At 46.8% G+C, this 14917-nt stretch overlaps 1 protein-coding gene across 1 annotated transcript in view; it reads right to left on the reverse strand.

Moving 5' to 3' along the window:
* Nucleotides 1-1620: 1620 nt before the first annotated feature.
* The window catches only part of LOC147710545 (LIM domain transcription factor LMO4-B), a 42518-nt gene continuing 29221 nt past the window's right edge, over nucleotides 1621-14917 (reverse strand). The window contains exons 3-5 of the mRNA XM_086921208.1: nucleotides 9900-9996; nucleotides 8120-8275; nucleotides 1621-4735 (exon numbers count right to left, since the gene is read on the reverse strand). Of these exons, the coding sequence (XP_086777334.1) occupies nucleotides 4727-4735; nucleotides 8120-8275; nucleotides 9900-9996 (262 nt within the window). The 3' untranslated portion in view covers nucleotides 1621-4726. The remainder of the gene's footprint in view (nucleotides 4736-8119; nucleotides 8276-9899; nucleotides 9997-14917) is intronic.

Consider the following 14917-nt stretch of genomic DNA (forward strand, 5'->3'; position numbering starts at 1 on the left):
CTGCTCCTGGGCGGCACCTGCCAGGTGGCGGGTATGCTTGTTTGAGGAAGGGTGTGGGGAAGGAGGGAGGGGTGCTGGGCGTCAGCCTGGTGCCAGGACTCGCATCTTCATCCGACATTTTTACTGATGCGTAGTGAGATACAAGGGAAGAAAAGCTGCTTTACTTATAGCTTGTTCGCCAGCAGTCACACGACTACAAGAATATTCACCACCATTAGGAGTGTGATGCCAGCCAACTTGGAAATGAACCTTCCCTCCAGGGCATTACGGACACTGCAGTGCTGACTTGTGCTAGGCCAGTGCATTCTGGGTATTGTGGTCTTGTTATAGCGCCATTGATCTAATTAGACTAACACCCCTGAAATCAATAACTTGTACACCCTGCCCCAACACCCTGGTTGTTTTAGGCATCACCTTACAAAATGAAGAACTTGTCAAACAAAGTTGGGGAGCGATTCACATTTTTGACTGGTTGCTACCACCCCATCCCCTTGCTCTACAAAAGCCATGGAAGATGCGCTCTGCCATGATTGGAAGAGTTTCCTAATTCTTAAGCAAGCAGGGGTTCTGGTTGGCCATGGCTTTCAGACTGGCTTACCTGGCTGTATAGTTAGATTTCATCTAGAATTCAGAAGGCGACTGCTTCATAACAGAAAGCAATTACAAGTGTTTAGTATACTGCAGCTTAGATCAGCCCAGTACCATCAGTGACTGAGACAGCCATTCCTCCCCCTTCATAGCCCCAGTGAGGAACAAGGGTTTTCCCCGCTTTGCTAGAGCCTTAGGGCAGTGTACGGCCAAACGTGGTCTATCTTTGATTCTGGAGAGTTTTAAATTAGCTCAGTAACCCCATACAATTCAAGAAATGTGTTTTGAAGTTGTGATTGGACCCTAACTCCCACTGTTCGTTTTCTACACCTTAGTGGTGCCTCTTTGGTAACACCTAGTGCTCCTGGCAATTCAAATCTTGACATTAGACAGATATTTTCAGTAGACATGCCTGTGACATTTGGTACCACTGGAAGACTACTATAGGGTGCTAGCCCAATCCAAGAACTAGAAGTTCCCCTCTGTTGATGATCGATTGTGAGATCAGTTTTGATGTCAACCAGTCTCCCCAAAACTCAGTCGCTTTGTGGATATCCTCTAAAAAAAAGTTTTAGTATCCAGGTAACTAGGCACATATATTTTGTAGAATATCACCATAAAACATCGGTTTGGATAATAATGACCCCACTTCGCTCTTTATTTTGGGTAGAGTTTTTGATAACTTGAATCTTGAATAGTTTTGCTCGGTTCTCAGCCACTTGCACAAACAAAAAAGCATTGAAAATGCAATAGGTCTCGCCTTTAAGTGAAAGCAATTTGCTTTGCTAAATGGTATTGTATAGCAAAGCAAATGGCTTAAACTTAAAAGGCGAGACCTATTGCATTTTTAATGCTCATTTATTTAACTAAAAGCAATAAACTGGATTTAAAAGTAATAAGTAGGGAATCGGTTTCACCAACTACCTAGTACATATCTACAAATTATTCAATAAACCCCTTCCAGGATTATAATAAGAATTATTCACTTTTAGAAGATCAAGAAAGTTCTGAAACAAATAAAAGAGCACATCAGTCATGGAAACTTTGATTTTTAATATTCAATGAAAGATTACAAGGAAGAAAAGTGCAGTCTAGTAAGCAACATTATCTTTTTCATTTTGTTTTTAAACAGCGGTTTGCTTTTATCTATTCCAAAACTTGGAATCACACGCATCGGCAAAAGTAAACCAAGACAAAAGTCCTACAATAAAAGCACAACACTTTGTTGTTTTTTAAATATTTACATAATGCTCTTTAAGTTTCTCTCTCTCGGCTGGTATTGCATATACAGTATGTCCTCCCATAACAAAACATAACAAAACTGTACAATTGAAAAGAAAACGGAACCGTCACAAATTACAGAAAAAATACTTTACATGGTAGATATACACAAATTTTGTATGGCAGCCATTTCAGGGTCAACCCATTATTGCCTGCCAAGACAATATATACACTGAAGGTGGCGGTCTGCAAGTGTTTAACGTATAGGCCAACTTCCTCCAACTTCGGGCACCACATATTAACCATCTATCTGGGAAATAGTCCATGAGAGCTTAGGATTGGGAATGCATCCCTCATCACTCCATACAATAGTGCGCTGGCCAGGGAGATCGATAGAACAAGGTCTGAGCTTAGCAAATAAGATTTTATGTGTGTCCAGGGAAAAATATCCTCAATGCTGCTTCTATGAGGAAACTGAATAAATATTGAAATGTATTTGTTGGCTAATCCTAGCTATTAAACCCAAAAGCATTCTAGTAAAAAAATTAGACTGAGTAGGCATTCACAAATAAAAACAATAGAGTTGTGTTTAGCAGAGATGCTAGAATCAGTTACAAAAGAGTTGAGGCTGCTAACAGATCAATCTACTCCCTTTTATTGGCACGGATGAGAAATTCCATAATACAAGCTACCCAGAGGGTTTACAAAGGGTAAGATGCATTGGCAGAATCTTTGCTGTCCGTCACCTTAGACATTCACATCAAGCTGAGCTCATCAAGACCAGCTATGTAGCCTCCTATGAGGAAGTAGTCCAATTACCCTTTCCTACGAAATTTATTAGTGCAGAATGGTCCTAGAAGGAAGATTCTCAATAAAGAATCCAGCACAATCCTCCATGCAGGAGCTCATCTACAGAGTCCTCTGGAAATTCACCCTGGTGTGTGGCTACACAACGATGTGGTCTGTCATCACAGACATTGAGAGGGATGTGCACAGACAGGCTTGGTCACACAGTAGATGGGACAGTATTCAGGTGCCTTGCTCACTTTCATATCCTTGATCCTGATTCCTGGGGGTTTTGTCCATGTCCAAGGGTGTCCCCACTTTCACTGTAATTAAATCCGTGTCAACCTCGCTCAATGCTCTTAGGCACATTTTAGCTATGAGCACCTTTCCCTGTATCAGACGATTTGGCACGTCCACATAGGCTAAATGGTTTGAAGTGGTTTATGGCTACTGGACAAATCTCCTAATGAACTTGGAAGTGTTTCCAGGACTCAAGACAGGGGCCAAAGCACCAACAAACTTTTTTGGCTAACCGCTGGGCAACCCAGAGCAACTCATGAACACGTGACAGCCCTTGTATGAATCCAAGAGGAGTAGCAGGCCTTAAAGTCGCAGTACTACATATTTTAATTTAAACAAATATTAATTTAAACACAACACAAACCCAGATTACTAAATTCCATCCACCTTTTCCTTTGTGCAAATATACAAGAACATATTCCTCAAGTATGAGACGCAGAAGTGCCTTGTCAGGTTTCATTTCTACAAACGGGAAAACATTTTATTCCAGATATTTGGTCCTTGCTAGTAATTCAGGACTTGCTGTGTTTTAGTGCTCATAAGATCAGAGTTGACAGTGGCATACTTATACACATCACATGAAATGAAACCTTTCTAGACGTAGTCTAAGAAAAGGAGATGCATGATAGCCAGCAGGTTGGTCCAAGAAACCTCAGATCTGGGGGCTGGGGGGCATGGCTTTTGCCAGAGGTTTAGCATTCTGAAGTGGTAGGCACCATGAACAGTACAATGTTGAAAAAGGAAGGGGCTAGACCAAACTATGATCAAGATGAGCTAAAAACAACCCACTGCGGGAGAGGCATCGCTGTGAAAAATGCTGCCTGTGGATAGAATTAGGGAGAATATGGTGAGCCCAACGTTCAATTAACAGAGGAATGTATAATTGGCTAGAAAGTCTGAAGAACTGAAGCAAAGTACCACAATTTCATTTTGCAAAATGATTGCATGGTACCGGGGAAAGCCTTTGCTGGAACATTTCACCAGAGACCATAGCCCAAAAAACGAATGAATTTGCTAAATCTCAAACTTGTTGATCCACCCGACCCCATCCCACCCCCCCTCCTTTTCATGGGCAGGCCTAAGTATGCCCATGTGCCTCGCTCTAGACTTTGAGGTACCAAAGGATGTGGATGCAGAAAAAGAATCCTGCAAGCATGGCAATTTATAAGGTAACAGACCTCAACATAGATCTGAGTGGGCATAACGCAGGCCTATCCACGTCTACGGGTACTGCTGCACCAGCTGCATACCTGGGTATAAGTGAAGAAAACCTCAGAAGAGAAAATCCTGGAATTCTGGTCTCAGAACATCTGCTTGTACACAAGGAATTGGTCTGGATAAAGGCATGCCACAGACGCATGTTGAAGTTGGAAAATTACTAGAATTAAAATAGGTAGTACTGTCACTTTAAGAAAGGCTATATATATTTATTTTACTTAAGAAATAGTCTTGCAAAATAACGATAAAGTCCCTTTTTTTAGTCTTTATAAAACATCCTTTCGGCAGAAGTAAGACTTTTCTCAAAGGTTGTGCACAAACAAGCTTTGAACAGTTCCGTCTGTGCTCTCCCCGCTTGGCTGGACCAAAATCCGGGTGCTTCAACCTTTTCTTCATTTCCTCTTCAAAGTCCTCCCGCCTTGATATAAAAAACTATGCATCAAGTTTTTTTCTTGATCGGTTACAAAATAAGTCATTGTGGTTCAGCGGCAAGACGGCAGATTTGCACCACAACACAAGCGTGACTTTTGTGCAACAAAAAAAAATAGTAAACACAACCGGAGAGACTCCTTGTGAACAGAAGGCACCAGGGCTCGCACATCTTGTCATCTTCTTAACAAACCTGTAATTGATATTAAAAAAAGTTAGTGTGAGAGGAGACCACCGAGTCAGATAATTATTTCATGTATACTATATGACTGCATTAAGGAGGCATACATAATGAACCACTTCAAAAGCTTCATTAAAAAAAGGTAGCACTTCAGAAAGAGAATTCCAAGGAATGCAAGTGCAGAACCCAAGAAGCCATGATAGTTTCAGATCTCTTCAGTAATGGTCTCATGCCAAGGGAAGAGAGCCTGTGGAAGCTTTGGGGAAATAATTGTTGTATAGCAAAGGGGGTGACAAGGAGATAAGAATGGGGGGGGGGGGCTCAGCCTTTCTTCGCTTTGTCATTTCTCGGCTCCCCTAGCCTTTCGTATGAAAGTCCGGCTGCAGGAGAATACAGGGCACTCACAACAGGAAGCAACAGTAGGGCAAACCAGTAAGTGAGTCAGGCTCAGGAAGCAAGAGATTGGCAGACAGGTTGCTTTTGCAGCCTGACTCATTTACCTAAGGGCAAACAAGTGAGTCAGGCTCGGGAAGCAAGCAAAAGGCAGACACAGGTAAGTGAGTCAAGCATGCACGAAGATGGAGTCCAGCTGCAGGCAGGGACACTTGGGCCAAGAAGATGGCAAGGATATGATGCCAGATACACTACAGTGAAGTTGGAAAACAACTAAATTTCTTGGACAAACTCCTTAGTGTTGATCTGCCACCAGAAGAAAGGCTACCTTGGGTCTGGAGACAGTCTTCCAAGGGAAAGAGCATTATATGGTTCCATGTGAATAACGAGAGGGTTCTAAACGCTTCCGGTAAAACCCAAGATGTAGCTAACTGCACAAGGCCACCGAAGCTTGGAAAAATAGGCCGTTCTTTCAGAAGTCCCTCTAGGCCAACACTTGAGCATCTTCTAGGTGACCAGGTAACAGACCACAGTAAAGTGCAGTGCAGACCTCAGAAGGATGAAAGAGAATTGACGCGATCTGCCCAGATTCAAACGTGACAGTTCAACCAAGGACACAAAAGGCCCTTCCAGTCACGCTGCATATGAACATCAAGACCAGTCAGACATCTGACGGGCAGCAGTATGGACGTTGACAACTATAAGTGTGTGTGTGTGTGTGTGTATATATACACATATCCCCTCACACTGATGTACGTACATACATGCAACCCCACACTATGTACATGTGCACACGTGTGTGTGATATGGATTGGCCAAGGTTTGGTGGATGGGCAGGACGAAAAGTAGGAGACTAATGCATTTCTGAAGTGTCGTAGGAGAAAACTATGTCAGCAAGTCATTTAATAAGTTTTTCTAAAAAAAATTCTAGCAGGAAAAAGGGCTTCTCTGACGGGCCATAAATCTGCCTTGTCAGAAACTGAATACAAATAAATAACCCTTTTACATTTCAGGCTGTTCACCCCACTCCACCAAATTGTCCAGGGGCACGGACTAAAATTCCCCAATTAATCATAGAAGCTCCACGGGGGGGATAAGGGGCCCTTTATGTTCGAACCACCGCACTGATCCCCCCCCCCCCTACCAAAGACGGACTTAATGGAAAGTGCTCTGCGCAGGCCCCGGGCGCCCCCATAAAGGGGCAATATCCAGGCAATTACGAAGGACCATTCAGGGCCTAATTAAAGGAGCCTCGAGCGGGACCGGGCCGGCCGGACCCCCTCTCCTCGCACCACTAACAGGGAAACAATGTCATTTCAGAGGGTCCCCCTCCTCCTCCGACTGATTAAAGTGGAGAGCCCACTAATTGAGGCTGGGCCGCGAGGGCATGGGAAGGAACAAAAAAATGGCCTCGTTATGGCGGCTCCGAGGCGGGAGTGTTGTCAACTCCAGCCAGCCCCAACAGGCCAAAAGAAAACAGAACGAGGAAGCGGGGAGAGAGGAAACTGCCTTAGGAATTCAAATATGGGTGGCTAGAGAGTCAAATGCATGCCCAGGCCTGCCCTCAAAGTAACCAGAGACCACATTAGCGGAGAAAATAGAAACTCCACCAAAACAAACAGGAAGCGCTGTCCAAGGTCGCCGAGATGTGGAAGCAACTCCCCCCTAACTATTACTGAGAACCGGCTACTCTCCCATGGGCATGTGTGGGGAGCTAGCACAGCATCACAATGCTGTTCTTGGTCCAAGTCGGGATGCCAGTGGCACAACCTCCCCCCCCCCCCCCCCCCGCCCCCCCCCCGCTGTTCTTGGTCCAAGTCGGGATGCCAGTGGCACAACCCCCCCCCCCATAGACGAGCTCCTGGGACACCAGACGAAAGAGCGCGCTGCTGTCCTTGCCGCCTACCACATGCTGGGCAGCGGAGTCTTGGCGCGCGCGGCCTGATCCCAGAGACCTACGAGTTGCCGCTTGATGCCAACAGAGGCACCAGAATGTGTCTCGATTCAGTGCCCAAACTTCACAATACGACATTGCGCTTCTCAAAGTGTATCCTTGCTATTCGACTTGCACATGGACGGTCTTGATCCAGAACGCCCGAATGACTCCAGGTGGAGAACAACTAAAGTGCAAAAACACGATGCAGAATGGTAGATTGGTAGCAAAACACAGGACCCACTTATAGCTCTGGAGAGACTGGAGCTATGATGCAAATGAGCCAAATCTTAGACGGGGGTCTCCAACCAGCAGCTCGTGAGCTACTGTAGCTCTCCAGCTACCTCTGAGTAGCACACCTGTGTGCAGCCAAGCTTCTTAAATTTGAAAGCTATTGCTTGGTTGAATTATTATACATCTAACAAAATTGAAATTATACAACACTAGTATTAGTAGCTCTCATTGAGTTTCATTGAACATAATAATTAGCTATCAATACTGAAAGTTTTTGAGACTCTCTGCCGAGTAAAACTACCAGAGGGAAGATAGAGTCCCACACCATTATGGAGGCAACACAGATGGTGTTTTAAAGCAGAGGTAGGGGAGATGCATTACAAAACCCATGCCGAGTAGAGTAGCACAGCTTTTGGGAGTGTTTGGTAAGTAATGGGTAGGGAAGACGCAATCCATATGCATACAGAGGCAACTTAACTTTAGGAGGTTAAGTGAAAACTGGGACTGGTGAGATGATTTCACACAAACGCTACACATCTCTCCAGGGTGTTTTGTAAACAGGAATGGGGAAGATAGTTTGCCGTAGGTAGGCAACACCGCTTTCAGGGGTGGTGGTTAATATGGGTAGGGAAGGTGGATTGCCATAGCTGTATGGAGGCAACATAGCTTTATATAATATGGGGAAGACGGATTAAAGATGCAAAATGCAGGGTAGGAACCCTTAGGGAGTCTTGTCTAAGAAGTGGAGGTGGAGGAACGACTGAATTTCAACCTCACAGGCAATATTGGCAAAAAGCATTCATACCATTTTACCACATACTCTATCTGGTACTCACCTTCTGGTCAGACAGCATAGGGTTGCTCTGAAGTGTGCCTAAGTGTCCGTTTAGATGTGCGTTGGGCTGGTCGCGTTCACAGAAGATGGTTCCGTTGATGTAGTGAAACCGGTCGCCCGGCACCAGTCTGTTTCTGCAGGTGGCGCATGTGAAGCACTGTGTGGGGGATGAAGAAGACAGCTCAAAAGTGCATCCTCCACTGAAACACATGCAGTTCTACAAGAATTATGCAGACCCTTCTGTACTCCCTAACGCATCTATGTCTAGAACCACAAAACATTCTTGAACTAGGAAATCAAGGGTCTGCGTTTTTGGAGGCATATTTCACTCCCTCAGTTTAGTGCCAAGAGTACAGAACCACAACAAACAAAGCCAGTAGAGTCTACCCATCCACATCATGCTCACTCTCTACCCCAAACATGCATTTCCCCTTCCTTTGTCGCTCCTATTCTCGCCAACAGAAGTAGATCAGCAATTGCTACACTACAGACATGTTAAGTGATGCAGGTCACTCCCACCACTACAGTCACAGGCTATGAGAAAACCAGGGAAAACAAAGGAATCATGAGAAAATATTTCCCTTAGTGGAGACACATTGCGGTGTTTCCCTGCTAAAGGAGGAAACAATGCGATGCTTGAACGGATATTTTTTTCCAGATACCATGCTGATAAATTCACTGTCTGCAACTCAAGCAAGCGAAGAAAGACAGTTCCTTCCAACTGAAAACTCTTCGGACAGAAGTTCTGTAGTAATCGCTTTTTATAACAGGGCTGCAAAAAGAGGTGTCCAGTGAAAGTAGAGTGGCTCACTGGTTAGAGGCGGCAGACCCGGAAGCAGACGTCGACCCGGGACCAGGGTTCAATTCCAGACGCGGCAGGTCTTGGGCCATGGTCAGCAGACTCGATAATTCTCGCCTAGGTGCCTACTCCAACCATGGGTCCCACTCAGCAACTCTGGGCAATAGCTTGCTTAATCTCTACTAACGGCCCCTCAGCGCCGGGGATGCTGGTCTTCACCTTGGAGATGCCCAGGAGGGAACATCTCACAGGGAAAGCCAGGATGGGGTCCCCAGCGGTATACAGCGCCGGGACGCCCCTTTGCTGGGGCAGCTGTGCACTTTACAAATCTACAACATTTAACATTTAAAGTGGCAAATGAAAGTTTAAGAATTGCCAACAGGACAGTCAGTGTTTGGAGATAAAGCACTCGGCTACAACCTCCACCCACATTTGTGAACATAAAAACTGTCAAAGCTTCTTTGGCAGACCCAACAAGAAGGAAAAGGTGGAATGCCCACTCTGGAGATCCTGGTTCACTAGTCTTCCACTGCCTTTGTTCCAAGGGTCGGATATCCATCCTGGTAGGCAGGACCACAGGCATCCCTACGTAGAATGCAACCCTACTTATCAAGGCCATACTGAAAGGAAGGCAAAAGTGACACCCGACGAGTCTGAAGCATAACTGACTACAAGAGCCCAAAGACCTGGTTCACAAATGCTCATCTTTTAGGTCCCCATCCCTCTTCAGAGCAGTCTGCGGAAGCTGAAATGCAGCAAGTGAGGCACAGCATTGACAAGTGACACGGGACCGTCCGTCAGTCCAACCTCAGAAGCCTCATCATCCATTGCTGCCTGCAACCTGGATAGCACACTCAACAGTGCTGCCTTCAACCCAGAGCAGCAATTCATCCGTGCACCTAAACTACTCACATCCCCAAGCCCCTCCCTCTTGCCCCAAGGCCACCTCGCCCTACCCATGCTAGACGCCCGAGATACCCACCTTCAGATGGTAGACGTTTCCCTGGGCCTTCATCACCATCTCGCTTGCTGGAATGGACAGGCCGCATGCACTGCACGCGCCAGTGTTGCCAAACAACCTGAAGACAAAGGAGAGAGGTTAGAAAGCAGGGTTTAAATACGTGAAGCTAAAGAAAACAGAATGAGGAATTGAAAAGCTCAATTTAAATAACCCTCGAATTTCCACCCTCAGATGAGGGTTTGAGCAGTAAAATGTTTGCAGGTTCCAAGAATACCAAAGAGGGCATGAGGTTCCACAACATGCACAAGAGTCTCTGAAACCAATTTAAAGCAATCAAGCACCACCACACGGTTTATAAGCCCAGGGCTATAGCTGCACTCATGAATGTATGGAATAAGGATAGTACTTGAGGAAGGTTAATCCAATCACATGAAATGCGATAACAGTATGGGGAGTGCACTGCGTGCAAATAACTGCACAGGCCAGCACAATCAGCAAAGTCTTTTCAGCCTCAACAAGCGTTTAATCCGAAACATGCTTTTTTGGTGAGAGGGCAGTCCTCATCAAAAACTACGAACTTACCACTACGAAGTTACAGCTGCACGGTTTGTCATCACACACCCACAGCAACCAGTTTTCCTGCTTGCTGGCAAGAGACGCAAGGTTGCCTGCCTGAAAGGATGAGCTGCGGGACACCACTTGAGATGGCAAAGCTTGACTGTATGTACTAAGATACCAACTTAAACGAGACGAATCCCAAGGTACAGCGTGCTCTGTAGGGCTCCCAGTCACTGAAGCACCAAAACAGGAGTTCGTGACAACCCATGCAAGGGATACCAAGGCTTTTGGAAAGCCTCTCCACCCAATGCCTAATGGATGGATTGCATGTGTAGCAGATGTCCGAGGCCCTTCGGTACTGGACAATGGTCTCCTCTGGGCCTCCTAGCACCATTGAGTGAGCCTCAATCACAGGCCGAAATCCAGAAGAAAGTAAGAATTTAGACTAACACGAGTACAGGGACGGGTAGAAGAGTATGCTGCAAACTGAAGACCTGGTTGGAAGCAGAATCCAAAGGATCTTTAGCCACAGAGTCCATTAGGAGACATCCCTGTAAGGGTGGTTTCAGGATCCCCTACTGAGCAGATCAACTTGCACCCAATAATCGACACCACCTCCCCACTGATCATCCTCTACAAACTGAAAGCTAAGCAACCCCAGGCTGCAATTCACCTCCACACCACAAACACAAACAGGAAAGTTCGCATTTACTTTTTCCAGAACTTCACTGGTAGTAAGGGCCCTTCATATAGTCCACTGCAGCGTGGCGCACAACACACCAGCATCCTGTGAACTACTTGGGTTTTCAAGGACACAGAAATCAAAATGGCAACTGTGGGTAATGACGGGAGGACGGAGGAGTGATTGGGTACATCTGTCTCAGTGCGAAATTGGGGCAGCCTGTGTGAAACGGCCATGGAGCCAGAGTTGAAGCAAGACCAGGAAAAGATGCTCAGTTGTAAGTAAACCCGAGCAAAGACTAGACACTGCGAGGAACAAGAGCTTGATGGAGGAAGCCATGGGCTAATGGAGAGGTCCGACTGGCAATTCCTGCTGGTGGTTACCATGGAGCCAGAACAGACCAGCATTGATCAGGGTAGGCCTGGGATACAGGCATAGGAAGCTAGGGTATGGAGCCTACAGGCAGGCAGGGGCCTTATGGTGTGTAGGTATGGGGCCTGAGAAAAAGGTACGGGTCGGTCTCTGTACGACTGGCTGACAGGCAAGTGCCATTAGGAGACCCCCGCGGGGGCCAGGTTGGTGGCTGCCAGTGTTGTGAACAGGGCCCAGGGATGGATGATGGCTAGACATTGCTGGAAGTGGATATGGCGCAGAGGACAGGAATGCAGCAGGGAGACCCTCCTACAGCCCCCACGCCTCCGTCACTGCCCTGCCACCAAGACTAGACATTGACAACCCAGCCACGAGCCCCGGCTCCTCCGACACCACCATTTCCGCACAGAGAGCAACTGGAGACTCGAAAGGCAATTGCACCGTCTCTCCCCTGTCCCCATCCAATTACCCATCGGCCGGGCCCGGCACCAAGTCAACACTTTCTGCCGCCTATTGATTGACTTGCGATAAATTAGTTTTCATTCTCATCTGCCCCTCGAACCCCCCCAGCCCCTTCCACAGTCCTCTGCGCCGGCTGGTAATAATTTCCTTTCAATAGGAATGAGCTTTAACAAACAGTCCCTAAAAGCTACCCAGCCTGCAGTTTACTTAACAGATGTGCTGGGGGGTGCGAAGCCGAGGGCGGGGGTAACGAAATTACACATCCACTCGCCACCGCAGCATCCCTTTAAACTTTCTATTAAATTGTGAGAACGGCTGCTTTATTAAATGTTTTCTTCCAACAGATGAAAATCTCCCTGAAAATCCATTATTATTCTGGCTCGCAGAGTAATTGATGCCGCCCGAGTTTAATATCCTGCCGCTGGCTCCCTGACACCGCGCGCCGGAGCGCGCGCCCAGCCAGGCTCCGCTCTAATAAAGGGCTGCTAATGAATTTTCGATCTTAATTCAAATAGTAATTTAGTGAACAAGAAAGGCCTGTTATGTCTCCTAATTAATATTTGTCTTAGAGCTCCCTTAAAAAAACGGGAAAAGCTAAACAGTGGGAACAAAGGGGGGTTTGTGGAAGAGGGGGGGGGGGGCGGGAGGGGCGGCGGGCGCGCGCTGCATCTCACGCCGGGGCCGGTATATGAACAGGTAAAATTATTTTTTCCCTGAAAGCAATAAAGAAGCGACAGCAGCTGAAGGTGAAACGTGGGAGGTGGCCCCTTATTGATTAAAAATACTTATTAGAAAAGAAAGAAGGGCGCTGCGCAAGGAGAAATCTGGGAAGAAAATGAAGTTTTATTTGATGACAGCTGAAAGGATTCCGGGGAGGGGGCGAGGGGCTCTGCAGGAGGCGAGGGCAGTGGAGGGATTGAGTGGAGGATCCGAAGAGAGGAGATCTGGTAGAGGACAGATCGCTGGCAGTGGGACAGGAAACAGAATTCAGTGGAGGAAGAGAAGAGGAAATGTATCGAGCAGAAGAAAGGAGATCTGGTGAAGGAAGAGAAAAATGAGGGGAGCTGACTGAGGAGCACACAGAAGGGGATTGGGTGAGGAACACACAGAAGGGGATTGGGTGAGGAACACACAGAAGGGGATTGGGTGAGGAACACACAGAAGGGGATTGGGTGAGGAACACACAGAAGGGGATTGGGTGAGGAACACACAGAAGGGGATTGGGTGAGGAACACACAGAAGGGGATTGGGTGAGGAACACAGAAGGGGATTGGGTGAGGAACACACAGAAGGGGATTGGGTGAGGAACACACAGAAGGGGATTGGGTGAGGAACACACAGAAGGGGATTGGGTGAGGAACACACAGAAGGGGATTGGGTGAGGAACACACAGAAGGGGATTGGGTGAGGAACACACAGAAGGGGATTGGGTGAGGAACACAGAAGGGGATTGGGTGAGGAACACACAGAAGGGGATTGGGTGAGGAACACACAGAAGGGGATTGGGTGAGGAACACACAGAAGGGGATTGGGTGAGGAACACACAGAAGGGGATTGGGTGATGAACACACAGAAGGGGATTGGGTGATGAACACACAGAAGGGGATTGGGTGATGAACACACAGAAGGGGATTGGGTGAGGAACACACAGAAGGGGATTGGGTGAGGAACACACAGAAGGGGATTGGGTGAGGAACACAGAAGGGGATTGGGTGAGGAACACAGAAGGGGATTGGGTGGATTGGGTGATGAACACACAGAAGGGGATTGGGTGAGGAACACACAGAAGGGGATTGGGTGAGGAACACAGAAGGGGATTGGGTGAGGAACACAGAAGGGGATTGGGTGAGGAACACAGAAGGGGATTGGGTGAGAAGGGGATTGGGTGAGGAACGGATTGGGTGAGGAACGGATTGGGTGAGAAACAGAAGGGGAAGTCCAGTGGAAGAAGAGTGCATGGACGGGATCCAGTATGGGAAGATCGTTAGAGGGAGTGGATCCTATCTAGGATTACAGTAGATGGGGGATCCGGGGAGGGTGAGGTGGAATCTGGGAAGGGAGTGGTGAAAGACTGATAGGATCTACCAGAGCCGTAATATGCAATTTGAAGTGAGATTAGAATACGAGTTAACTTCGAAGGGTGAATGAGAACAGGGATCTGGTCTGATTGAGAAAGAAACAGGGGATTGAGATCTAGCAATGGCAGAAGGTGATCTGGAAGAGAATCCGGTGATCAAACTACAGCAGAGGGGGTCTGGATCTAGTAAAGGAGCACAAGAGGGAGTGGATCTGTGGGAAAAGCATAGGAGGAATGACCTTCCTTTCCAATTGAAGTGTTTTAAAAGCCAGTCAATTTCCCTCTTTGGGTCAAGAGAGATCAAGCACATGTTCAAATCAATGTCTTTCCGATTTGTAGGCCATGTTTTGGTTGGAAATGGACCCACTATTTGACATCAGTTTGTAAAATTAAATTGTCCATCTGCCTGGCCACTCTCTGGTCAGAATCTGAATTAGTGCCCAGTGCAAGGTGCTCCAGGTGATCCATCTGTTCAGTCTATAGAAGGGAAGGATGAACAAATCCTGGGACAACATGATTTAGACACTGCAACAGCAACACTCTAGTTTTCTTGAAAATTAAAACAAACTTGAAAAGTAAACTAGAAATGAAATAGACAAAAAAGCCATCCCTCGTTAGAATTCTCCAAATCAAATCCCCAAAACTGCATATCTCCCGCTACACTCACTTCTTTGTAACTTCACTTATTCCTAATTCAATCACTACTGAGCAGCTTCGACCACGGCCTATCCACTCCCAGCTTAAAATGGGCACCAAGTGACCCTGATCCATCACACCACTCTTGAGTCAAGTCTAACGCCAACCCCTATTGTGACCACAAAAACCCACCGCTCGTCCCTGCTACATAATTTCCAACTGCAGGTCCCTCAAAGTCAAACATTCCTACCA

Source organism: Lissotriton vulgaris, chromosome 5 (genome assembly GCF_964263255.1).
Source record: "Lissotriton vulgaris chromosome 5, aLisVul1.2, whole genome shotgun sequence".
Lineage (NCBI taxonomy): Eukaryota > Metazoa > Chordata > Amphibia > Caudata > Salamandridae > Lissotriton > Lissotriton vulgaris.